General features: G+C 36.8%; 3 protein-coding genes across 14 annotated transcripts in view; 1 reads left to right on the top strand and 2 right to left on the bottom strand.

Annotated features, from left to right (window-relative positions):
• NF1 (neurofibromin 1) overlaps positions 1-26,851 on the top strand; it is a 242,644-nt gene that overhangs the window by 162,406 nt on the left and 53,387 nt on the right. The window lies entirely within an intron of this gene.
• On the bottom strand, positions 6,614-9,260 carry OMG (oligodendrocyte myelin glycoprotein). The gene is made up of 2 exons (XM_080678693.1): positions 9,113-9,260; positions 6,614-8,303 (listed from the first exon to the last, which is right to left on the bottom strand). Exons 1-2 carry the CDS (start codon positions 9,113-9,115, stop codon positions 6,975-6,977), a joined length of 1,332 nt encoding a protein of 443 aa, XP_080534819.1. The 5' UTR covers positions 9,116-9,260; the 3' UTR covers positions 6,614-6,974.
• On the bottom strand, positions 18,080-26,692 carry EVI2B (ecotropic viral integration site 2B). 2 transcript variants are annotated; one of them, XM_080680685.1, is made up of 3 exons: positions 26,557-26,692; positions 23,050-23,119; positions 18,080-19,831 (listed from the first exon to the last, which is right to left on the bottom strand). In XM_080680685.1, exon 3 carries the CDS (start codon positions 19,806-19,808, stop codon positions 18,459-18,461), a length of 1,350 nt encoding a protein of 449 aa, XP_080536811.1. In that variant the 5' UTR covers positions 19,809-19,831; positions 23,050-23,119; positions 26,557-26,692; the 3' UTR covers positions 18,080-18,458. The 2 variants fall into 2 exon arrangements, with proteins under 2 accessions (XP_080536811.1, XP_080536810.1); XM_080680684.1 differs by lacking the exon at positions 23,050-23,119 and having other exon boundaries at positions 18,086-19,831; positions 26,557-26,682.

Below are 26,851 nucleotides of genomic sequence, written 5' to 3'. Positions count from 1 at the left end.
TGTTCTTAACTATGTAGATTTTTACCAGAGGACACATTTAATTACTTGCCCAAGATAATAACACAGGTGACAAAACCTTACCTCATGCTCTTTCTGTTAAACCACAATGTGCTTTAGAATTGTTTTTATCTGAAAAGAATTATGCAGTTTTGCTATTTTTATTGTGTATGTGTATGTTTAATTTCTGTGCTTTGAGCTTATCAATAATTTCCAACAAATTCAGAGTATCAGGCCACAGTTTATAGAAGAGGTAAATGGATGTGTTGAGTATGTCTCAACTGGCTCCTAAACATGTTTAACAGAGTTGGGGCTGCTGAACCAAAATGGCATTTCTTAAAAGTTGAGCTACTTAAAAACCTCACTTTATGCCACAGTTTTTCAAAGTGTGAAGCAAACTAATCTGCTTAACACATGATTGACATATTGAGGTGGCATTTGTTTCTGTTTCCCTGACTCATTCCCCGGAACAATCTACTTGTACTAAATTGTTCACAGGTATTAGAATTAACCTTTCTCTGGAAATTGTTACAAAGGGAACCCCCCACTGCCCAGACCTAATTTCTTACATGACAAGCACTAACCAAATCCTCTTTCATTCTTAACTTTTCTGTGATCTCTGTTTTCTCTGGACTGTGAAGCTATAATTTTGAACTAATGGAAGAAACGTAGATTCTAGAATAAGACTTGGAGATTTGACTTAGTCTGTCTTAAAGAGGTCATTGTTAGCCCACCAGACACATCTTTGACCTGCATTAATTCATTCTTTTGTTTATAAATTCATATCAAGATGGTCAAAAAAAACTAAACTCCTAGGAGAAAGAGATATTTAAACTGAAATGAAAATGATGAATGAGGCCCTGGCTGGTATGGCTCCGTTGGTTGAGTGTCCTTCCATGCACCAAAGGGTTGCCTCTTAGATTCCTGGTTGGGGCACATGCCCAGGTTGTGGGCTTGATCCCCAGTAGGGGGCATGCGGGAGGCATCTGATTGGTGTTTCCCACATTGATGTTTCTTCTTCTTCTTCTCTTTCTCTCCCTCTAAAATCAATAAAAACACTTTTTTTTCTTTCTTTTTTTTTTTTTTTACTTTACAAAAAAAAGGATGAATAAGGGTTTTCTAGGGGAAGAAGAGGGAGGGAGTGAACCAAAGAGGACATTCACCATCTATGAAAGCCTGGTGGCAAGAAAAGTAGGTTAGAAGGGCAAAAAAGATATTTAGTTTAAAATAAACAGTAAGAAAGCAAGAAATTTTAAGATGATACTGTAAAGGGAAGCAGTAAGCCACATTAAGAGTTTAGATTTTATTCAGAGACATTGGAAATTATTGAAGGTTTTTTTGGGGGGGGGGGGGGAGAGAGAGAGAGAGAGAGAGAGAGAGCGAGCTTGTCTGGTTAGATGGGGAATAGTCCTGACAGCAATGACCAGGTAGAGCTAAATTAAGCTAATCCAATATAGATGTGCTTCCAAGAATTCTGATAGTGCTTTTCTGTGTGTTACTTCATGAGACCCTCTAGTCTATTGATTGACTACCCATACCTATTTACAGTTCAATTTGTGTCTTCTCATTTTCCTATTCTCCTACTCAGCCTTAAATCCCTTGGACAGCTGTTCCAATAATTCTTTTCTTAGATCTCTTACATTTAACAAGGACAAAGCAGTTAATAAAATAGTTGGTACACAGTATTAGCATTTTGGTATATTTCTCTTTTTTGTTGTTGTTCTACATAGTTCCATAAAGATGTATGTTTATATCCTATATTTTTTTGCTTATCTTTATAGTATTTACATTTTCCACATTTCAAACTTTAAAAGAAACTCTTCATAAATATTTTATTGGACACATAATATTTTTGTCAAGTAGATCATCATTTACTTAACCGATTTCCTAATGTTAGATATTTAGCATTGTTTTCTTTTTTCCTTGCTGTTAGAAAGAATGCTGTGATTTACCTAGAATTTACTACATTAAAGGTTAAATTTTTTCAGGTATTTAATCATTGTTGTGTTGCCTCCCCCCCCCCCCCCCCATTAGCTGGTGTATTAAGTTAAGAATATGAAGATTATGACCTGCTGAATAAGGAGGCACAAAACACCCACAGAGGGTCAGCAGGTAGCTCCCTCAGCATCCCAGTTCCCACCTTGGGGAAGTGAAAACCCTGGGTGTTTTTTATTTGAGGGCTCAGTTTCAGTACACTCATAACAGAGGAAATAAAGTCACAAAATTTCTTTTTTCTTTTTGTTTTGCTTTTTAATTTATCTTTATTGTTGAAAGTATTACAGATGTCCCCCTCCTTTTTCCCCTATTAACTCCCTCCACCCTCCATTAAGTCACAAGATTGATTACTTACAAGTATCAGAAACATGGGGTGGGGCGGGCACAATCAGCCGGATGAAGAGCACTTCTCCATCTCAGGTCACCAGAGCGGGCAGGATAGCAGGCACTTATAAGTTGGCTGGGGTAGTGATCACTAACTTTTTGAAAACTCATCTCTAAGTGTTTATTTTAAAAGCTGTGTCAGGAAAAGCAAAGTGGGAACTTATGGTGGGAATTCTGAACTCAGTCCTTACTTAAATGTCCAGACTGCATATATACAGGATTATCACACTATGAAATGCCTAGGCAGCAGCTCAGAGGAGCTGTTTTCTCATCACAATTGCCAACTGCTATCCAAAAGAGTTGTACTAATAATATGTGATGTGGCCACTCCTTCGTCTTCCCCAGCATTGATTTTTATTACATCTTTTAAAATTGCTTGCTGATTTAATCATGAGATGGTACCACATTTTATTTCTATTTCTCAATTATTATGTGTTGGCTATATTCCCATATATTTTTCAAGCACCATGCTTCCTATCTTTTAAATATACTGTTTGTGTCCTTTGCCCACTTATCCATTGAGAATCTAAATATTTTTCTTATTTTTATGAGCTTTGATTAACAATCTCCTTTATTCTCTTTGAATATTTTTATCAGGCTCATTGTTTCAGCATAAAGAAATTTGAGGGTTCTGTATATGGACAAATCTATTGATGATTTCTTTCGGATTTTTTTCTTACTGTAATTAAAAAAAAAAGCCACCCAGAGATTTAGAAATATTTTTAAATTCTTATGTTTTTTTTTTAAGACTTCCTTTTTGAATGCTATCTTTCTTATTTTTAAAAAATATATTTTTATTGATTTCAGAGAGGAAGGGAAAGGGGGAGAGAGATAGAAACATCAATTGGCTGCCCTGTGCTCCAGCACGCCCCACACTGGGTATTAAACCTGCAACCCGGGAATCGAAATGGCGACCTCCTGGTTCATGTATTAATGCTCAACCACTGAACCATGCCAGCTGGGCAAAGGAAGCATGTTTTTTTGTTGTTGTTCTTAATCCTCACCCAAGGATATTTTTCCATTGTTTTTTAAAAAGAGAGGTATAGGAGAGACACAGAGAGAGGAACATCGATGTGAGAGAGACAAATCAATAGGTTGCCTCCCCCACGCCCCTGGACCGGGATGCAAACAGGGCCAGGATGTAACCTGCAACCAAGGTACGCACCCTTGACTGGAATCGAACCCAGGACCCTTCAGTGGGCGGGCTGATGTTCTGCCCACTGAGCCAAACCAGCTATGGCCTAATGTTATTTCTGTTTCTGGAACTTCCCAAATAACATTAAAAAATTGATTATAATGGATATTGGTGCTTGATTCTAATTTTAATAGAAATACAACTTTTTACTTTTAACCATTATGTTTGTAAATACCTGGTATTTACATGGCAGTTCTTAAAAAGTACTTCAAAAGTAATAATCTTATAACAGATTTTAGGTTGACTTTTGTCTGACATTTTTGGTGTTTGTTAAAGGAATTTATATTGCTTCAGAACATTGTTATGGAAGATTATTGAGTAGCACATATTTGTCACCATTTAAGTAAGGGTAAGTGAGCTGTGATGTAGAGCAGTGTTAACTTGTCCAGGGTTCTACACCTGAGAAGTGGCAGAGGTAGGATTTCGGCCTAGAACCTTTGACACCAGTGCACACCCTATTCACCACTACTTTATCCCTTATGTATTTGCTTTTGTGTTTGTGTTATTTGAATTCTCTTGACTGATGATAAATAAGTTCCTAGTAAAATAGGAGCCTTAGGGTTGGATGGATGGATGTCTGTCTTCTTTTTTTTAATCCTTAACCGAGGATATGTGTGTATTGATTTGAGAGAGAGAGAGAGAGAGAAACATCGCTGCAACGAGAAACATCTATAGGTTGCCTCCTCCAACCAGGGATTGAACCCACGACCTTTCGGTGTATGGGACAATGCTCCAACCAACTGAGCCACACTGGCCAAGGCCGAATGTATAGCTTATGAGCTTGAGAGTTAGATGCTGAGGACTAATGCATTTTGAAATATGTATGGAGCCCAGTAATGTTCATGTCCTGGCGGCAAATAATGAGCCCACCTCCATTAATAAGGCCATAATTTCCTTAAAAGGAAGAATTATCTAATTACTGTAAGGCAGATAATACTTCTAAGGACTTAGCAGGGGTTCTCAACCTTTCTAATGCCGCAGCCCTTTAATACAGTTCCTCATGTTGTGGTGACCCCCAACCATAAAATTATTTTCGTTGCTACTTCATAACTGTAATTTTGCTACTGTTAATGAATCGTAATGTAAATATCTGTGTTTTCCGATGGTCTTAGGCTCTACAGCAGCTGTTCTCAACCTGTTGCCCACAGGTTGAGAACTGCTAGCAGGATCGCCTAAGACCACCGGAAAACACAGATATTTACATTACGATTCATTAACAGTAGCAAAATTACAGTTATGAAGTAGCAACGAAAATAATTTTATGGTTGGGGGTCACCACAACATGAGGAACTGTATTAAAGGGCCGCGGCATTAGAAAGGTTGAGAACCACTGACTTAGAGTCTGTGTAGTTGACCTATGTTGTACTTGTAAATTTCCTGAGTTTTTCATCTGCATGTCTGTCAGTAATATTGGTGTAATCCATAGGTGCTGATAAATGATGTAATTCATAATTTTACTTCCCCCATATTTCTAAATACGTATATGACAACATTTAATTTTTGGCACCTTTAGAGTAAAAGATGTTACCTCTGAGAAACCTTTTGTGAAATTCAGTATATGTTTTTTTAGAAGATGCTAGTATGAGATAGAGTAGAAAATACCTAAGCAGTTAGCCTCTGTCAGCGATGGTGAAGATACTAGATCAGTGATTGGGAGGAAGTGGGAACAGCTTGCCCATTTGGAAAAGTAATGCATTTTAAAACCATTTAGGGGTTATTTCAAATAAACCCTTTTCTTCATGGTGAAATTCCGTGACATAGTGAGCCAATTAGGTTTGCTGGGGACAGAAAAATGTTCAAGTGACACTGTACTAGTTAACATAAAAGAGGAATTGCTGTATTGAAGCTTAACAGTGATGTTTCCATAAGCCTGATGCTTAAAAAGAGAGAAAAAAGAACACATTAGAAGGTTGTTATCTCTGTGTGTGTGTGTGTGTGTGTGTGTGTGTGTGTGTGTGTGTGTGTGTGTCTCTCTGTCTCAATAGAAATGTTCCCAACCCTGGAAACAATTCTCTTAATTTTAAAATTTCTTGGGAAGGAACATAAATATTTCTTTCTGTTCTCTTCCCAACTAGGAGTGCTTCAAATAGATTCTTCCTTATGTCTCCCAAATTAAATACCTCGTTTGTGGCTTACCCACTTCAGTTATGCTGTCTCGCATTTGAATCTAGCCTTGTTTCAGGGTTTCTTTTCTGACTCTTGGCTATTACTTATGTTTGTCTCTAATTCAAAAGGTGGCTTCCTTTTATATTTGTAGAAAATTATTGATTTTCTTCTAGTGGGAGTCCCAGTGCAATTTGATTTGGAGTGTTAAGATTTGTTTCATGCCCAGTAGTCCTGTTGTCTGTTTTATTGGGTTCATCATCTGGTTGCAGCACCAAATGAATCCCATCCTTTTTCCCTTCCTCCTTTCCTTTCCCTCCTTTCCTTAGTACTGCCCATGTTTGTTAGACCCCCACGACTTTATCCTGACACTAATCTTATTTTTAATTTAGGTAAGTCAGTTTCGAATTTCTGATGTGCAAAAAACAAATTTTCCTCTCCTGCACATGGAAACTTCTAATTTTATAAATATTTAAATTTCCATTAACAAATGGTTTATTAAATATGCACTAAAACTGTTCCTTTACATGACTTTAAACCTCAACTTTTTATTGTGTTTTAATACTTTTCTTAAGTGCAAAAGGCAAAACCATTAAACTCTCCTTATTAAAATGCACAGCCTAGTGTCTTCTAGTTTTTGAAGAGCTTTTTGTCCATTATATAATCTGTAAAGTAGCCAAGAGTTCCTCAGAAGCAGGACATCATTTAGATTTAAAACAATTATGGCTTGTGTGTAAAAGAATGATGGGGCATAATCATTCATGGGGTGGCAACCACAGTTTTACTTTACTAGCAAAATCCTTGGATACCTCCAACATTTCATTTACTGCAAAGACTACCAGGGTCCTGTACCTGGGACAAAAATGATTAGGTCATTTTGAGTCGACCATGTAGATTAAGTTGGTATGACTAGGAAGCCAAATGACACAGTTATGAGCATAGACCATTTATTTCCCTCCCCGCTCCACCCAGATGTTTGACAGTGTAAACATACATAAAATACATATTAAAGTTTAGATGCTTTATATTTTGTGCAATAAATTGAAGCCTTAAAAAGAAAATATTTCGTTAAAAAGGAAATGCATTAGTTTTACTTAAGACAGTAAAATAGCAGCAAGTACCAAGACATTGTGCACTTCTTTATTTAAGACAAGTTATTTCATTTACATCAGAGTCAGAAAGGTAACACTGGCTTTCTTGAATACTTAATATAGCTTGAATCACTGGTTAGATAGGGGCATATTTTCCCAACTATACATCAGGGAGGAGTTCTTTCATTAGTTTCAGAAAATGCAGACCCTCAGACGGCCAGCATGACCGCAGCATTGAGCATTAAGAGAAATGAAGCATTTACTTTCCAAGCACTTGCTGCAGAAGGTAAGCGAGTCTTTACATTTGTGGTGGTCTCTTCCCTCCGTAAGTTAAGGGTTGTGCTTTGTTGAGACATTTCAGAGAAATTATTTGGCATGCCACTAGTAATACTTAGGGTCATGGGTGTTGGGGGTGATTTTGGTGAGCTAGTGAGGCTTGCGTTTGTAACCATTCCATCTTGGAGATGAATAGTTAGAGTTGCAGCTGCTGCTTCATGTGAATCGATCGTTTCTGTGGATGTGTCTTCTGGATAGGGCACAAAAGCCTTGTCAGTGCTAGTCAAGGTGGTGTCTTTGCTTAGAGGGGCACCAAATGTTGTTTCCTTTGCACGATATTGTTTGGGTATTTTGGTCACTTTGGATTGAGTTACTATACTTAGAGAGTTAATGGTGTCCACTGTCTGCATGCCACTTACAGTGAACAAGCTTGAGGTAAATCCAGAAGGTGTGGGGTATATGTTATGTTCCTGCAGAGATGATATTTGGCTAGAACAGGGGGTTCCTATCACATGGGCTTTTGTTTGCATCATCCACTTCAGTAAGTAGGTAATGTTTTGTTTATGGTCACATGACCACCTGTTATTATGAAGGGTTATCTCCTGCAACTGAAAGAGTTGGTCAAAAGCTTGATCTGGAATGAATGTGAATTTGTTGTTGTGCAGGTAAAGATGTGTGAGGTTTGTCAGGCTTATTAATGTTCCTGGGAGGATTTGTGTCAAGGAATTGTTAGACAGGTCCACGGTATGTAGTTTTGAGGGCATGTTGGTTGGAACTGTCCAAAGTTTGTTACTACTCAGGTTGAGAACCTCAAGACTTCTTAGTGTATTTTTAATGAGGACAACCTTTTCCAGCATATTCTTAGACACATCCAGGTATTTGAGGTTCCACTGATAAGCAGTATCAGATTTGTCAAGCAGTTTAATGTTGTTGTTAGCAGCAGACATATTCCAGAGGGACCGAGGTAACTGAGCAGGGAGGCTTTCAAGCCTGTTGTTTGAAATGTCCAGGGTCCTCAGATTGGTGAATTGGGTTAACTGGTTATGCAGATCAGTAAAGTGGTTATAAGACAGATTTAAATGGATAATATTCTCTTGCAGTCCAGAAGGTAATGTACTCAAGTTTCTGCCTGAACAGTCCACATGCCTGTGCCTTTCTGTGCATATACATTGGAGAGGACAAATGCATAAAATACCCGGTGTGAGAAACAGAAGGATGAACAGGCTGGGAGACATTTTCAGTATCTGATATTCCATCAAAGCCTAGAAACAAACAGATACACCCTTCTTTTAATATGCAAATACAATTAGGCATCTGCATGGGTCCGTTAGCATTAGGCAAAATTTTCAATAAACCTCGTTGTTGTTGAGTCCTTTTGTAATTGTTCCAGTGATTAAACTAACAAAGATCCCCTTCATTTATAGTCCAAATGCTTAATCCTTCAATTGGGGCTATGTGGAGAGAGAGATTCTCTCCCCGTACTCTCCCCTGCATTTTCTCTTTTATTTTTTCCCTTCTTTTCTTTCTTATTTATATTTCCAGAGCCTTAATATTATAAAATGGCATTCTCTACAAATAGAGAGTCAGAATCTTAAGCTATTACTGTTTTTGAAAATATTCTTTTTATTCAGAAGGGAAAAAATGGCTGTCGTGTCTCTTTTTTTTTAATCTCTGCAGTAATGTAGTAGTCAATGTGTGTGTGTAGGGTGAGATTTTATTTAGATATTAGAGCAATACTTAGAGATTTATCTTTGTGTTTTTAGGATAAATATATCCTTGCAAAGCATTTAAGGCACTTGCAAAATCCAAACCAACACCATACTTTCAAACCTCACATTTTATAATGTGATTTTTTTTCTGTATATCTCAGTGCCGATTCTAAAAGAAAACAATGTGTATATTTACAAAGTGAATGAATATTGACAAGAAATTCCTCTACTGACACTGCAGCAAATTTCTGATGCATGCACTTGCTATTGAATATATATTCAATCCTAAGGTTGACTTTTTCTTAAAGAAAAAAAAGAAAAACTCGGAGGTCCATTTTTTACTGATTTAAATAACATCTTACCATAGTGTCGTCTTCAGCATCAGCATCTCATTTTTCTCCGGGAAACTTAAGCTTAAAGGTCGCCTTGTTCTGGAGAGTAGCAACCGCTTCTGGCTGTGGGCTGTGCTTGCCTGCTCAGCTGCATTGTGTTGCTGTGAGCTGGAGCTCTGCAACCACCTGATCAGTACCACATAGGAGGACTGCAGAGCTGTCATTGGTGCTGACTCAAATTTATTGCAAGAGGTGCACACGCTACAAAATGGGGGAAAAAAACACATGTTTTTTTTTTCTAAATTTATAGCATTAAGCATACCTATATAGTTTAGATTTGCTATAGGATGAAATGCCTCGTGCACCTTAGACCTGGCCCTTACTTATTCCTGTATATTTGTCTGAGATTAAGTTCCACATTTTAACATTTGCCTCATGAAGAATTTGTGGTTCTTTTTAATGCCTCTACTCTTCATTCTTTTTACACGTTGAAAATGATTTTGACCCTTCCTCATGGATAGTTTTCTACGATATTAGTTTAACTATTTAACTCCTACCTTTTTATGTTGTGTCACTGTTTAAAATAACATAATACAAACTGTTGGATTTTAATGTATTCCCCCAACATGATGGTTATTATGTATAACCAGCTTTTCAAATTTATCATCCACTTAAATGTTCATCTTCCTTTGGGGAAGTAAGAAATACTTAAGTATGATTATTTTGTCTTTATCTTTCTGATATAAAGGATCATTTTCCCAGGCTACACACAAGCAAGGCTACATTTTTTAATGAGCATCTTATGCTTTTAATTATCAGTTCATGTGGTAAAATAAATGTCTTATTTTATGACCTTAGGGTTAAGCATTCCTTTTCTTTATGAAACTGCTTAGTGAGTGGCTATGAGTATTGTTTTCTCCAGAGACATCTTTGATACTTTATGAATGACCATCTATCTGATTTTATGTTTTAAAAACAACGGCATCAATTTCAGGTGATTTCTTCAAACTGTTTTACATTTTATCTTCTGAGAAAGCAATTTATACTTTTAAAATTATGTGAAATAATGTAAAAAGGAAAATTTTTGGTCATGAGTTTAATAAAATGAGACTAGATTTATGATAGCTTCTGATCCACTCTTTAGTGGATTGATTGCATAATCTGTTAAAACTTGTGTACTTTCCAGAGTAGTCAGTTTACCTTAGAAAAGTAATGGCATATTCATTACAAATTGTTACCATTAAAAAACCAGCAATTATATTACATTTAAGGAAAATCTCTTTATGCCTAGTTACTAAATCCTCTGCTATTCTCTAAATTACATGTGCCATTATTTTACCCCAATTAGAATTTAAATTTAATATTAAAATTTGAAATTTATTTTCTTAGGAAGCTAACCATAATCTAGGAGTCACCATTTGTATAAAGTTAATGTTCCTCGAAAAGTATCTGCATTTTAAAAGTCTGCAGTGTTAGAAGTTTTAGTATTGATTAGTTACTTTATTCCCACTTCACTTTGAGGGTTCAGTCTTGGACTCTTAATAAGATTTTTTTTCTATGGATTTCAGAAACCAGTCATCAATCTTAGGGTTTAAAAGTGTTAAAAATACTCCATTCAACAATATTATTGTGGAAGTAGGGAATGTTTTGACATTTAGGTTTCTTCTGTTTCAGTTCATACTCTGTTACGCTTCAAGGGATGTGGCTGAGGGTCAACTTACCAAACACTTAAACCTCTTCTTTTAATTTTAGGAAGTCTCATGTCGAAGTAGAGTTACCCAGTTCCATTATACTTACCAGTACTTCTGTTTGAAAGAAAGAGCATATTATTTCATTAACTAATGGATTCAAATGAATTTGGATTTAGGCTGTATCAAGATTAGATTCTGCTACATATAATAAAAAAAATTCCAATAGTGGCAGTGTTTCTTATTTCTGAGTTTGGGGACATACCAAGTTGTTTCTTCTTATTTAAAAATTATTATGAAATTCTCAAAGAGATAAAGGGGGAACATTTTAATGTATTTGAATTGTACCAAACTGTCCTTATCTTATGAATTTAGAAATTCTCATGAAATAAAATAATAGTATATTACTGTTACTCCAAAAATAATTTTTACTGGCTTAAGAGTTTTTTACAACTTATTTTAGATATTATTCAGACACATTACATTTTACATAAGTCTGTGAAGTCCAGAATTACAGCTATTTAGGCAACTATTGTATTCTAGACTAAGTAGTAAATTCATTTACATATTCTTTTGTGAAACACTGTCCTAAAATAGATTATGCCAACATTGTGAAAGGCATAACAAATTACCTGCCAGGGAACAACTATCCTATGTTAATCAACAATTTGGAAAGCCAATCATTTTATCTTTATTTCTTGATAACACTTGTGCTTATTTGAAACTAAAAATACTATATTCTCCACTTTTGGTAATATGGTTGGCTCTTCAGACTGAATTTCCCACTAAAAACAGCTAAGAGTACTGAATTAAGTATTTTAAAAGCATGGAAGAACTGACAAGGTAGAAATTATCAGGTCAAAATCCAAATGAATCGGTCCTTCTCCCACCTCCTCACCCCTTTTCTCTCCATGTTGCCCAAACTCAGTGATTTGTTTTCTAGAAAGTCCCTCATCTGGATTTATCTGTTTGCTTCCTTGTGAAGATCTAATTTGTTTTTCTATCCCCCATATTTCCTATAAATGGTTCCTAACAGCATTAACATAATTATTTATTTGTATCATCCTATAATAGTTTCAAAACAATACCAGTATTGCTGCAGACAATTAGATTACAAACTACTGAATAAAGTTTAAGATTTCTTTGCAGCTCTATTTGTTCTTAGAACATATTTCACCAAGGATGTACAGTCAATTCTGTATTCTAATGCAACATAAAATAATTGTTTTCTCTATATTTTTATATAAACTTTATATTATTAGGTTCATTTGTTTCCGTTAGCTATCAATTTTTAGGGATAGCTTAAGTCAAAACTATATAATAAGGTATATTCAGAGAAATCTTGCTTCTGTATCCCATCCACCCCACTCTCTTCCTCGTCCTGTTGGTGACTATTTTTTATTGTTTTTTTTATCAGTATTTCTTTTTGCAAACATACAAAAATATGTATGTATTATTTGTTCTTATCCCCTTATATAAAAGGTTGCATACTAAATATTGTTACACATCTTATTGTTGTTGTTTTTTAAATAATATATCTGGAAGATCACTCCGTATCAATACATAGGAATCTTTCTCATTTATTTTATCAGCATGTACTGCCTTTGGGAGTAAACCATGTTTTATTCAACCAAGCCCCTATTGATGGGCATATGGGTTTTGCTATTACAAATAATGTCACAGTGAATAGCCTTGCATCTAAGTATGTTTATATTTTGCCCAGTGAATCTTTGCAAATGATTTCTAGAATTGGGATTGCTCTGTAAAAGGGTAAATGCATTTGGAATTTTTCTGGTTATTACCAAATTACTCTCTCTAGACTATACCATTTTGCAGTCTCACCAGCAGTGTGTCAGGGTGTCTAGTTCTGTACAGCCTCACCGTAGACTTTGTTGCTGAACTTTGGATTTATATGGATGAAGGTAATAGTACCTCAGTATAGTTTTAAATGAATCTCTCTTATTATGAGGAAGGTTGTATATCTTTATATATGTTTTTAAGGACTATTTAAATTTTTTCTTCTCTGACTGTCTTTTATATGTTTTGCATATTTTTTCTGTTGTGTTGTGGTTCTGTATTTGGGAGTTTAGAGATAGTAGCCCTTGGACTTAATTTAGGTTGTGATTTTTTCTTTCAGTTTGCCATTTGTCTTTTGACTATTATGGTGACTTTATATGTTTGTTCTTGCCATTTAAAAGTTTTCAATAATTGCATTTTTCTTTTCTTTTTATTGCTTCTTGATTTTGAGTGTCAGCTAGGAAGGTTTTTCTCATTTCCAAATTATAAAAGAATGTACTGATATTTTCACCTATTATATAATTTCATTTTTTAAATTTAGATCTCTGGTCTCTTTGGTGCTTATTCCAATGTAGTGTGACTTATAGATACAATTTTTTTTCCAAATATATATCTAACTGTTCCAATATTTTTCCTCACTGATTTGAGATTGGAATCTATTTTTAGACTTTCCGTCTGTTCCATTGATCTGTGTCTAATCATGTGCCAGCATCACAGTGTTTTGTTTTTTTTATTAATATTTCACAGAGAGGAAAGGAGAGGGATAGAGAGTCAGAAACATCGATGAGAGAGAAACATCGATCAGCTGCCTCCTGCACACCTCCCACTGGGGATGTGCCCACAACCAAGGTACATGCCCTTGACCGGAATCGAACCCGGGACCCTTCAGTCCACAGGCCGACGCTCTATCCACTGAGCCAAACCGGTTTCGGCAAGCATCACAGTGTTTTAATGCTAGGTGTCTAAATATTTTGCTACTTTACTTTTTTATCAAAACTAGGTAATAACAACAATTACAGGTCACTCTCATCTAATTCATTGTATCCCCACCACCAACACTAAATGTAATACATGTTTTTATTTTATTTTATTATTATTATTTTAACTTCTTTGTTGTATACATGTTTAATATGTTTGTTGCAGTGCATGGAGTAGGCACTCTTTGGTCTTATATTAGCGAAAAGGGTGCGGAACAAACTTAGCTTTTAATACCACTTCAAAACAAGTCATTTATACTCCTTGGGTGTGTTTTCTCAGCAATTAACAAATAAAAGGGGTTGAACTAGATGGTCACCAGGGTTGTTCCTGAATCTAGTTAATGCTGATCTGGTAAGAGTGCTACTGGTGTGCGGTATGTAGTTCAGTCTGCTTCTAATTACCCTGTGCCTTTCTGTTTTGCCATATTCATGGAATAAACTTTCTCTTCTGGATCCTGGTTCTTTAACCTTTTCAGTAAGTTTTTCTTTGGTCCAACATTTTCTTCTCTCCTTTATTTCTTTTATTGGTTTGCATTTCTTTCTTTCTGTTGATTAAGCAAGAATTGCCAGTTTGGCTGCTCAGCTTCCACTGACCTCAGTAGGGGAAAATTGCATGCAGTAAATAGGAATTATTTTTCCCACTCACAGAGAATTTCTTTTTTTTTTTAATTTAATAAATCTTTATTGTTCAGATTATTACAAGTGATCCTCTTTTTTCCCCCATAGCTCCCCTCCACCTGGTTCCCACCCCACACTCTGCCCTTACACCCCCCCCCCACTGACCTCATCCATAGGTGTACAATTTTTGTCCAGTCTCTTCCCACACCCCCCACACCCCTTTCTATGCCCCTGATTCTATTATATTCACCAGTTTATTCTGTTCATCAGATTTTTTTATTCATTTGATTTTTAGATTCACTTGTTGCTAGATATGTATTTGTTGTTCATAATTTTTATCTTTACCTTTTTCTTCTTCTTCCTCTTCTTAAAGAATACCTTTCAGCATTTCATATAATACTGGTTTGGCGGTGATGAACTCCTTTAGCTTTTTCTGATCTGTGAAGCTCTTTATCTGCCCTTCAATTCTGAATGATAGCTTTGCTGGGTTGAGTAATCTTGGTTGTAGGTTCTTGCTATTCATCACTTTGAATATTTCTTGCCTCTCCCGTCTGGCCTGCATAGTTAATGTTGAGAAATCAGCTGACAGTCATATGGGTGCTCCCTTGTAGGTAACTAACTGTTTTTCTCTTGCTGCTTTTAAGATTCTCTCTTTGTCTTTTACTCTTGGCATTTTAATTATGATGTGTCTTGGTGTGGTCCTCTTTGGATTCCTTTTGTTTGGGGTTCTGTGCGCTTCCTGGACTTGTAAGTCTTTTTCTTTCACCAGGTGGGGGAAGTTTTTGGTCATTATTTCTTCAAATAGGTTTTCAGTATCTTGCTCTCTCTCTTCTTCTGGCACTCCCATAATTTGGATGTTGGTACGCTTGAAGTTGTCCCAGAGGCTCCTTACACTATCTTCATATTTTTGGATTCTTTTTTTTTTTTTTTTTTTTGCTTTTCCAGTTGAGTGTTTTTTGCTTCTTTGTATTTCAAATCTTTGACTTGATTCTTGAGGTCCTCTAGACTGCTGTTAGGTCTCTGTATAATATTTTTTATTTCAGTCAATCTATGCTTAATTTCTAGTTGGTCCTTTTTCATATCCTTGAGGGTCTCGCTAAATTTATTGGCCATTTCTAGAGAATTCTTGAAAAACCTTATAACCATGGTTTTGAACTCTATATCCAGTCGTTTGCTTTCCTCCATTTCTTTCATTTGTGATCTGTTTCTTTGTCTCTGCATTTTGGTTGCTTCCCTGAGTTGATAGAGTGGCTTTGTGTGGTAGGTGTCCTATAGGGCCCAGTGGCTCAGCCCCCACCAGTTACCTGAGGTGGACACTCTTGGTGCACCCCTTTGTGGGCTGTGTGCACAGTCTTGTTGTAGTTAAGCCTTGATTGTTGTTGGTATCACTGGGAGGAATTGACCTCCAGGCCAATTGGCTGTGAGGAGCAGCTGTGTCTATGCTGGGAGAACTTCTGTGCTGGAGACACCCTTATGAGACTAGACTTGCAAAAACCTCTGTGCTCAGCTTGGATGGGACGGAGTCTCAGGGCAGAGCAGACAGCATTGGTTTTCCGTCAGCCCTGCCCTAATAGGCCCCTGTGTCTCAGTGTCCCGTGATAATCGCTGCAAGCACCTCTGAGAGAAAGCCGCCCTCGAGTTTCACCCGCTGCCAAACAGTCCAGTTTCTTCCCGAATGAGTCTGGGTCCTCAGAGCCTTGCCCGGAACTGGGTTCAGTGCAGTCAGGAGCTTTTGTCTCCCTCCCACTTGAGTAAGCCAGCCGTGTACTCAATTGTCCGCCCTTTCCGCACGCGCGCCTCGGTACCTCTGCCTTCCACAGTTTCTATGAGTCTCAGTGTGCTTTTCTCTTCCCTGATCGTCCAGTTTCACCCCTTATGAGTCTGGCTCCCCAGAGTCTCTCCCAGAACTGGAGTTCAGCACAGTAGGGAGCTTTTGTCTCCCTCCCGCTTGAGAAAGCCAGCCGCGCACTCAGTTGCCAGTCCTCTCTGCATGCGCGTCTCAGTACCTCTGCCTCCTGCAGCTCCTCTGAGTCTCAGTGTGCTTTTTCTCTTTCCTTCTAGTTGTAGAATTTCCACTCAGCCAGCCTTTCTGTGGTTCTGAATGATGTTCGTTTTGTCTTTTAGTTGTAGTTTTGAAATTGTTGTGCGAGGCAGCAGTTTAGGTGTTTACCTATGCCGCCATCTTGGTTTCCTCTCTCGAGAATTTCTTAAACACAAAACAAAACAAAACAACAAAGCCACCTGCTAGCAATAGTCTGTTTTATTATATAAAGAACAAAAGGAGAAAAGTTGCCTGTAGTATTTGAAGGAATCAGACAAAACTATGACCAGATCATCAGTTTTTAATTTATTTGTGAGAGTTGGTATTTCCTTATATTTCCCAATACTCATCCTTCAAGAGGTCTGGAAAGAAGGTGATGAAAAAGAAGAGCAAAAGTGTGGAAAGACCCTGTTATGTAACAATCTTATATGTAAAATGAGAAAGATTATGATGATTTTAAGGCAAGTTAAAGTCTTAATTAGTATAAAAACATGTCTTATTTACCATAACTAGAATACTTAAAACTCAAAAGAATAATGGGAGTTAAACTCCTGATTACTGCTAGGAAAATTAACCTTAAAAGTTCAAAGTTTGAAAAATACAATGAAAGAAACTTTTTAATGTGGAAGACAGAGAGAACCAATGTAGTATGACAATAAACATCATACTTATTCAGGAAAAGTAAGCAGCTCAAGGAAGTGTTTCTGCAGATAAAAAGTTTTAATGGTCAGTGAGGGATGGCTTAAAAGATTTAAAGAGAAACATTGTATGTAAAATTTCAGTGTCCAAAAGCCTGCCAATTTTTATTAAATATGCAACTTAGTTTCTTGAACACCATGCTACAATAAATTCTGTTTTTGTTCAGAAAAATCCTAGAACTATGAGAGGTTCCAACATTAAGCTACCAATAAGGTCACCACACTTCATTCTAAGTGATTGTTTCCCCCAGGATTTAGGGAGGTAAGGAGAGTGAATATATGCTTGTTGGGCAACGTAGCACTATTGCGGGCCCTGGCTGACATCTGCATATGTGTAGGTCCATGAACACACTCCACCTTTGACAAAGATTGAGTTCATTCCTACTCTGATAACTCAGATTTATCACTCATCTGGTAATGGATAAAAGAAGAAATTCTGCACAAGAAAGGTGGTTAAAGAGTTTAAATGTATGGTCCTTAAATGTCAAGTATGAATTTAATGAAAGTTGAGAACCATCTGTATTTCAATACAATCTGTTTTTCTTGGGAAAATCATCCAAATCTGAAATGAAGCCATAGAAGTGTTTTTGTTTTCTTTGTAAGATTTCATTTTGTTTGAGTTCTTCAGGCATATAAAGAGACTAGTTTCAAAATTTGTGCTCCCCCAATAAGACAGGAAAATGTCTACATTTTATGGTGCATGCCCATTTTTTCCAGAGTAAATGTCCCCAACCCCCAAATTTGATATTTTAGTGTGTTTGCTTTACTATTTCCAATGAGAAATAGAGAAAGGAAATTTCTCCATTTTTAAACATGCATTTTAATCACTCATTCCCATGAACTTAGAATATTTATTTTAATACTGGAGGTATTAATTTAAAATTTGGAATTTTGTTTAAAACTTGGAGTATGCCCTGACCAATTTGGCTCAGTGGCTAGAGTGTCGGCCTGGGGACTGAGGAGTCCCGGGTTTGATTCCGGTCAAGGGCATGTACCTTGGTTGCGGGCACATCCCCAGTGCAGGGTGTGCAGGAGGCAGCTGATCGATGTCTCTCTCTCATCGATGTTTCTAACTCTCTATCCCTCTCCCTTCCTCTCTGTGAAAAATCAATAAAATATATTTTAAAAAAAACAAAAAACTTAGAGTATGTATTTAATTTTCCCTTTCCTCCACCTCAGACTTTGAAATGGAAAAATAAAATTTTATTTATTCAAGGTAACTTGATACACAGCTTTTCAGTGCGGGGGGGCGGGGGCACTATTGGGTGATACCAAGAATACGTAGGGTTAAGTTATTGACACATAAACCATCCACATATGTAAAATATACTCTACATTAAAGTTAGAGACTATAGCCAGTCAATAGATCACTGTTTTATATATATATAAAGAAAGTAAGTTTTATCTATGCACATGGGCTTTGAGCAGATTTCAAGTAGTTCCTGAATAAAAATCAAAATTGGCTATCAGTTGCCATTTAATATCTTTCATCACATGAAGAAAAACAAAAGATAGTCCTTTGAAAAGGATGAAAAATCAGCTAATAAGCTGTGATATTTATAACAGTTCTGCAGGTGGGGGTGGCAGGGATTCATTGAGATCTTGCTCAGAGTTAGGAATAATAGATAACTCCTGACATTGAATCTCATTGTTGGAATCTTCCAGGGTTTTCATCAAATCAGGTGGCAGGGGCAAGTTAGGTGAGTCAAGGGGAGGCGGAAGTGACTGTTTGTACTCAGAATTATGATCTTCACAGACTTGACTGAGACAGTCCAGAGATGGTGGGAGATTGGAGGAATCATTTGGAAGAGGAGATTCAGTTGTCATTGTGGGTTTGTCAGATGTGTTACTCTCCTGTCCTTCCAAATCAAGAAGGGGTGGAGGAGGAGGCAGATCTGCGTCATCTGAAGAAGAAACGGCAGTGCCAATTGTTGATCCACCAGCACTATCCTCGGATGTACCATTTCCTTGATCTTTTATTTTCTCTGTTTTGAGGTTGTTGGAATCGTCAATGTTTTCACTTGATTCAAACAACTTAATTTCTAAGTCATCTGCTAAAAGTGTGCTTTTGCCTGGTTTCCAGGCCATAAGTGAAATAATTGATGTACGTTTTGTGGATACTTCATTTTCTCTGATATTATCCAAACATATATCAGGGGTTTCACCATCAGCGAATGGAGATCTGCCTGCCCAATTTTGGTCATTTAAAACTGGTTTTCTCAAGCATTTGCATAGTACAACCATGATAATAGCTACCAACATAGAAACCAGAATTACACCAACTATTATGGCAGCTGTTGAATTAGAATTGCTTTTATGTGGTATTTGTGTGTTGCCAGTATCTTCTGGGATGAATCCTGGTGTAATCCTAGGTAAACGTTTGACAGCTGTTGTTGGTTGTATGGATAAATTTTGAATAGTCGGTGGTACTGGTTTTCTAGTAGAGGTGTGAATAGATGATGGTCGTTGAGTGGATCGATAGACAAATGGTGGCGGTTGTCTGATAGAAGTATGGGCAGATGTTGGTAGCTGTCTGCCGGAGGTGAACACAGGTTGTGCTGTTTGTTGGGAGGTGGTATTGGCCGTCGGTGTTGGTTGTCTGGTGATGTTATAGGTAAGTGGTTGTCCAGCAGAAGTATGTGCCGCTGGTTTTCCAACAGCAACTGCTGTTGGTTGTTCAGCAGCAACTTCGGCAGTTGATTGTCCAGAAGAAATGTCTTTACGTTGTGTTGATTGACCCAAAGGGTTCCCTGTTGTGTTTTGAGAATTAGCCAAGACATGTGGCATTGATGATATAAATAAAGTAGACTGTGGTTGCGACTCTGTTGCATTTGCATTTGTCTCTGAGGAAAATGTATTGTTCAGGTATCCACAAAACAAAATTAAGATGAAATATTTGGGATCCATTTCAGAATGTTTCCTTTTTACCACTAGTTTTATAATGAAAAGAAAAAAGACAGACAATTAGGTCTCATTTGAAGACTGGCATAAAATAGGTAGGTCCCTGATAAGTATTTATTATTCCTATCTTAGACTTAATACACTAAAGGCTAGTGTAAACAACTCTTGAATATACTCTAACTTACCATATAACATTTGGATCTTATAAGCAGTGCTTTCTCTTAATTGTTTCATAAGATCTGTACTTGGCCCTGCTTCATTGCATTACAATCCTTCATTTCACAAACTTCTCAAATACATAGCCTCTGTATGCCGGTTCCATGTACTCCCTATTTTTTCTCTCTTTGCGATTTGAAGTACATTAATCCTGCTGCCTTGAAGGATACCAGAAACCGTCTATTATTTTATCCAAAGATCTTTTCTTTCTCTCTCTTTTTCCCCCTCTCTTGACCATATTATTCTTAACCAACTACTCCTTTGCTACTATTCAAAGAGCTCAGTATAATAGTCTTTCTTTTGTGTTAATCTCACTAGCTCCTGTTTTTCTCTTGTCTCCTAAATATTGGTACTTGATAGTCAGTCCTCATGTTATCTACTTTTCTTTGATCCTGAGTCTCTAAGATTTCAGCTCTGTCCTTTATGCCAAAACTCCCAAACATGCACATCCAGCCCAAATCTCCTTAATTCCAGTTCCATTTGTATGACTTGTTGATGGGCATTTCCATGTATACATCCCACTATCAGCAAATTCAACATTTACAACAGAATACCTCTTCATCTCAAAACTGACTCTCCCAACTTCTCTATTTTTAATGGTAATACCTGTGTACGTTTCTTATGCACAGAATCTATTTTATGAGTAATCTTTGCAACATTATCAGTGTTTAGCACTATAAATTTTATGTTAGGACCTCATATTTTTAAAGGATTCAGCTCAGAGTCCATGGCTCAAAATCCTAAAGTGAGCTTGGAATCTGGATGAGTCAGTTTTACACAGTTGGTAAAGGAATCCTGATGCTGCTTTCATTCATTTATTGATAAACATCATCTTTTTGTCAGGCCCTCTTCTAGGTTTAGAAGGTAGGCTGGGGGAATGATTTTAGTTGTAAAAACAAACAGGTAATAAATAATTACAATAATTGGATGAGTTTTCTCATAAAGGTATGCAGGAGATACACAAAAGAACCTGGGAAGGCTTTAGGGAAGGTTTCTCAGAGAAGTAAAACTTGAACTGAATCTTGAAAGATATGTAACTAAGCAAATAAAATACTACATCTGGGGGAACAACATCCAGGCATGGGAAAAGAAGGCATGTATACGTTTGCATGTATACATTTGGCAGCTAGGGCTATTTGTAAGATGTGGCAGATGCTTAAATTTGAAAAGTTAAGTTCCAGTTCTTCTTCTGTCACCTAACTTCCTATCCAACCATAAGAATTAGTTACTTAATCTGTCCTGTTCTCAATTGTCTTATCCCTAAAGTGAGGAGTTATAGTAAGACTATGTTCTGTGTGTAATATTCTTGTTTCACACTCATTAATCACAGTGGTACTATTCAGTTATTTTTTAATGTTGGGGGGAGTCTCAGTGTGTTAGATCCCAGTGTATATGATTAGAAACTGGTTTTTCTATGATTCATAGGCCAATCTGAGAGGGATTTGATGTTCTGTACAAGGTACAATAAAAGAAGAGGAGCTCCCTCAACTTTTGCAAATAAATAGATTTCAGTGTATTTGAGTAGTTTTCATTGCTTACTCCTCTATTACTTGGTACACAATGATGACAAATTATCCTATTTTCATAGAAAAAAATGATTTTTTCCTATACAGTCTTTATTTCCTCTAATATTTCCAGCCTAAATTTAAAAATATTTATTCTTTAAACTCTCCTGCTTACTGCTGATGAATTAATCTTAAAAGCACATATGGCCAAGTTACTTCTCCCTTGCTTGTAATTCCCCATTGCTGTCAACATAAAATTCTCTACTGAGTTTTCTTCCTTCTGGCATGAGCTTAACCAGTACTGACTCATATCTCTTAACTGAAGCTTCTTATACAGCCTCTGAATGCACCTCTTTCCCATCTGACGTACTTTCTGAACACACACTTTGTTTCCTAAACAGACACTGTTGATTATGCTGTGTTCACCCGCTTAGAGTGTGTTCTTTTTTCAAACCCAGCCTTATCCCCCTTCTGACTGCCTATCTGAACCTGTCCTCATCTAGACCTCAGCTTAAATTCCCCTTCTGAAACCAAGTTCTCTGTGCCTGACCACAGCCCAGAGAAATTAGTCATTCCCTGAACCTCCCTAGTTCTTGTTGTCTTTATGGTTCCTTAAATAATTCTTCATGTATTAACTTCACTTATACTTCTAATTTCTTAAATAATTGTGTTTATTTTTATTACCTTTTCATGTTTTCTTTTTATTGTCCTCACTCCCTCAAATAAGATTATAAAGACCCTTGAAGAAGGCAGAAAGAAACAAAGAAAAATACTTATCTAGAACATACTATGTGCTGTACTATCTCAGGTGTTTTACATACTTTATTTCATTTAACCTTTAAATAACTATGTAGAAGATAGAAAAATCCTTGATTTACAGATAAAGAAACAAATTCAAATGTGTTAAGCAATTTGCCCAATGTTATATCACTAATGGTGGCAGACTGGCAATTTGTACCCAAGATCATCTGATTTCAAAGCATATGCTCTTTTTATGCTACCCTAAACTGCATTGTTTTTATATTGTGATTCTTTTACAAGAGGTTGCCATGTATTTTAGGAGCCCAGTAAAGTTGGTTTCCTTCCATCTAACTTTTTCACTATTTATTTATACTTATACCAGAATGTAAGCAAAGAAAGTGAGATCCAAGTTATTAAAGTCTGCATTTTATCCATTTTACTAAAGGCTTTTTTAAAATAAATTTTTAAAAAATACGTTTTTATTGATTTTTAGAGGGAAAGGAAGGGGGCGGGATACAGAGGTAGAAACATCAATGAAAGAGAATCATCATTGATTGGCTGCCTCCTGCACAGCCCCTTCTGGGGATTGAGCCTGCAACCCCGAATGTGCCTCGACCCGCAATCTCTTGGTTTCTGGATTGACACTTGACCACTGAGCCATACTGACCAGGCACTAAAGGTTTAACAGTCAAAAAATTAGAAATTTTTGTCATAAATATGGGTATTTGAATCACCTCTAGATGGTTATCATTTCCTACCCGCTATTCTTACAGATTTCTACCCACCTGCCAAGAAAAGGCCTCATCAACCGATGTTATTCTTCAAAGTTTCCGTTTAGTGTTGAAAAAATGCCATCTGAAGCAACAGAAATACAGGCCATGAATTGTCTTCAGTCAAAAATGTTCTCTCTTTTGTCACTTTGCTTAAATTATTTTTTAAAACCCACATGGTTCCTCTTTTCAATTAGTTAAAAAAAGGGTGCATTAGGGAAGCAAAGAGCCCAAACAGGAATCATAATTAAAAACACAGTTTAGTTTGTAAGATCAGTTTTGATAGGTTCATAGCCTCTTTTGTCAGTAGGAAGATCATAGGACCTTCAGTATATGGTATTTTTCATTTGTCATTTAAGTCTTATGATAATACTAGAGGCCCGGTGCATGAAAATTCATGCACAGGATGGGGGTTCCCTCAGCCCAGCCTGCCCCCTCCCAGTCTGGGAGCCCTCAGGGGCAGGAGGCCACCCAGCGATCAGGGGAAGGTGACACCCCATCACACCTCTGCTGCTGCCACTGCCAGCAGCACAAGCCTTGGCCAGTCCTGATTACCTGAGCCTTGGGCGGCTGGGCAGCCGGGCAGCCGCCATCCAAGGATTGCCTGCACCTCAGGCTGGCCCTGGGCAGCTGGGGGGCTGAGGGGACTGGGGGACTCCAGAGGCAGGCACACGGAGCGGCCGGGCCTGCCTGGGGCCGGGCCTGGCCTTGCCGCATGCCTGCCGCCCCAGTGGGGCTGAGGGGACTGGGTGCCGTCATCTTTGAAGGCAGGGCAGTCAATTAGCATATTCCCTCATTGGCTGTGGGTGCCGCCATCTTTGAGGGTGGGGCAGTCAATTAGCATATTCCCTCATTGGCTGTAGGCACTGCCATCTTTGCGATGGCATGAGGGTCAATTAGTATATTCCCTCTTTATTAGATAGGACTAGAGACCTGGTGCACAGATTCGTGCATTGGTGGGGTCCCTTGGCCTGGCCTGCGGGGATTGGGCCAAAACCGGCTCTCCAACATCCCCCAAGGCAGTGGTCGGCAAACTGTGGCTCTGTTGACTAATGAGTTTGCTGACCACTGTCCCAAGGGGTCCTGGATTGTGAGAGGGTGCAGGCCAGGCCGAGGGACTCCACTGGTGCCTGAATCTGTGCATTGGGCCTCTAGTATGCATATAAGATCTTTGGTTAATCTCTTTCTGCCCTCCTCCCTCCCCTCTTCTCTCTGAGATTCATCAGTCTGTTCCATGTTTCCATGCCTGTAGTTTCCATTCCTGCATTTAGCAACTGCTCCCTGGTGGTCAGTGCACATCATAGCTACCAGTCGAACATCAGCTGGTCGGCCGGTTGCTTAGGCTTTTATATATATAAAAGTTTATTATTCTGTGATAATATTAAAACCAAATTCTATTTCCCATGCTTCAATTAGTTGTCTACCCTCCTAGGGTATGCTATGTCAGGATGCCTGAATCTGTGATAAAATTCTACACAATTTAGAATAGTTCAGAAAAGAGTGAGCAGGACTTAAAAAAAAAATAGTGGGTATAATTGTGAAGAAACTGTGGCTTTTTTCTAGCTCAGAGACAAGACTTAAACTAAGCATTTTAAAGTGCAGTTCCAGAAAAGCAGGAGTCCCCATATATTAGACATATACTAAAATGTATAATACATAAATATATAAAGGGTTCAGCATTTAAAATTAATGCTGTTAAGTTGGACATATAAGAAATATGTCATAGTCTTTTCAAGGGAATCAGATTTGAAGAGCATATCCTAGACGGAAAGGCAAGTGTAAGTGAACAGTATCAAAAATAGTATCTGAGTTATAGTTAGTTTGATAATAAGTTAACAATATAGATAAAATAGTTTAAAATTATTAGTAGTGTAACTTCAACTAGTGAAGTTATGAAACCATAATAGGAATAAAACAACAAATCTGTATCTTGAGGAAGAGAGGAAAGGGAAATTAACCTTGCACTATGATAGGAAGTATTTGATGACCATCTTTTATCAATAATAATATGCTAGGCACTTTGCTGTTTTACTGAGCAATGTAGTGTTATCTTCCAGATAAAGATACTGAGACAGCAGAGAAGTTGGGTAATTTGCCGAAGAGTCACAGCTCTAAAGTAGTGGCACTAATACAGAAACCATATCAGTTTTACACCAGAGCCCTTTCCTTCTATGACATGTCACTATATATGCTGCACTGCCTTTCATAGTAAAATTATGAAACAAATGCTTTATGAAGAAATGAGATTGAGCTCTCTGGGAACAGGTATGTAAGTAACTTATGGAGGTAGCCTTGTATAAAGGGTAGGAAAAGAGCTAAAATTAGATATGGGAGTTTTGAATGTTTACATATATAAGCTGTCATATTTGACATGATTTTTAAAAATTAGACATTGAAAAGAATCATATTTATATTTAACATTTAAACGTATTCAGAATTCATAATTTCCTTCTAAATAGGATTATATTGGAATTAGTTGAAAAACACAAGTCCTAACTCTAAATTTAGGACTGACCCTTTAAAAATATAAGGACAAGTCTTGTCTAAAAAAGAGATTAGAATCTTTATTTTCTAACTTTTGTAATAGTTACGTAGAAGAAATCCAAAGTGGACTTCTATAAGTGTAAGCAATAAGTATTTATGAAATGCTGATATAAGATACCATCGACTATGAATTTATTATTCCATGATATTGTAAGTCTATGTAAACTCTTTGCAATTTTTATTTTTTGAGGATAGTCACTTTAATTTCCTAGTTTACTCATAGAGTAGGCATTTTTTATGCATATTAGCAATTTTCTATTGTTTACTCTGTGGGTGTATTTTTCTGTATCTGTTTTACATTGTTTACTAAAGTCGCAGATAATGTGACATAAATATGTAGATGATACATTTTATAACAGTTTTGTCTTAGTGAACTTTAAAAATATTTTTGTCATAATTTTTAATGTAATATTTTCATGTTATCATTCTTAAATATAAATTCTATTTGTATAAAAAATAAAGCATATCATAATGATAAACAGGTACCTCATCTATATTCCATTGGCTTCTTTATAAATTAAGTGAAGGTGACTATGGAAACTAAAGGGGATTGAAAAATAAAAATAATTTAAATCTATGGGTTACATTATGTACAGGAAAATTTTATAGAAAGTAAATCAGAATTTTTAACTGGTATTTTGGGGTTATAAATTTAGTCATAACCCATGGATTCTAGTTTTATTTCTAGCCGTTAGGTTTATCTGCCTTGGCAATAGTTTCTTTCTTTTAACTATGGAACTAAGGTTAGCAAACCTAGGTGAAATTTTATATTATGCAAACCTAGGTGAATTTTTTTCTTAAAGGCAAGCTCAACACTCAATATTTTTTAATTCCACACAACAAAATCACAAAACCTATTATAGATATCTTTAGACTAGCAGAGTTTATGTTTAAAACACTACTGTCATTTTAGTTTTTAAAATAAGATTTAAATAAAACAAAGATTAAACCAAATTGCCTATGTGAAATTTTTCTTACCTCAGCTGTTAACTTCTTTTGCAGGATGCTAAATTCTTGTTCTAACTGGACATTTTGGTGATTTGGCTAAGAAAGCAAAAGGGGTGGTTCCATTTAGATTAAAAATGGTCCTCTAGCAAACTGAAATGGTTTCTGTAGAAAAAGAGGAAGTTTATCAATAGTTGGTTCCGGAAGCGCAATAAGCCACAAAATGACTAAGAAATATACTACTTTAACAGAACTTATTTTAAAACCCATTTTGGAGCTACATAATTTGAGTGCTTTTAATTAATGTTTGTAAGTACACACTTGAGGC

The sequence above is a fragment of the Plecotus auritus genome, assembly GCF_963455305.1.
Source record: "Plecotus auritus genome assembly, chromosome: 7".
In the NCBI taxonomy this organism is placed as follows: domain Eukaryota; kingdom Metazoa; phylum Chordata; class Mammalia; order Chiroptera; family Vespertilionidae; genus Plecotus; species Plecotus auritus.
The sequence above is the reverse complement of the archived record's forward strand: the minus strand, read 5'-3'. Positions and strand labels throughout refer to the sequence as shown.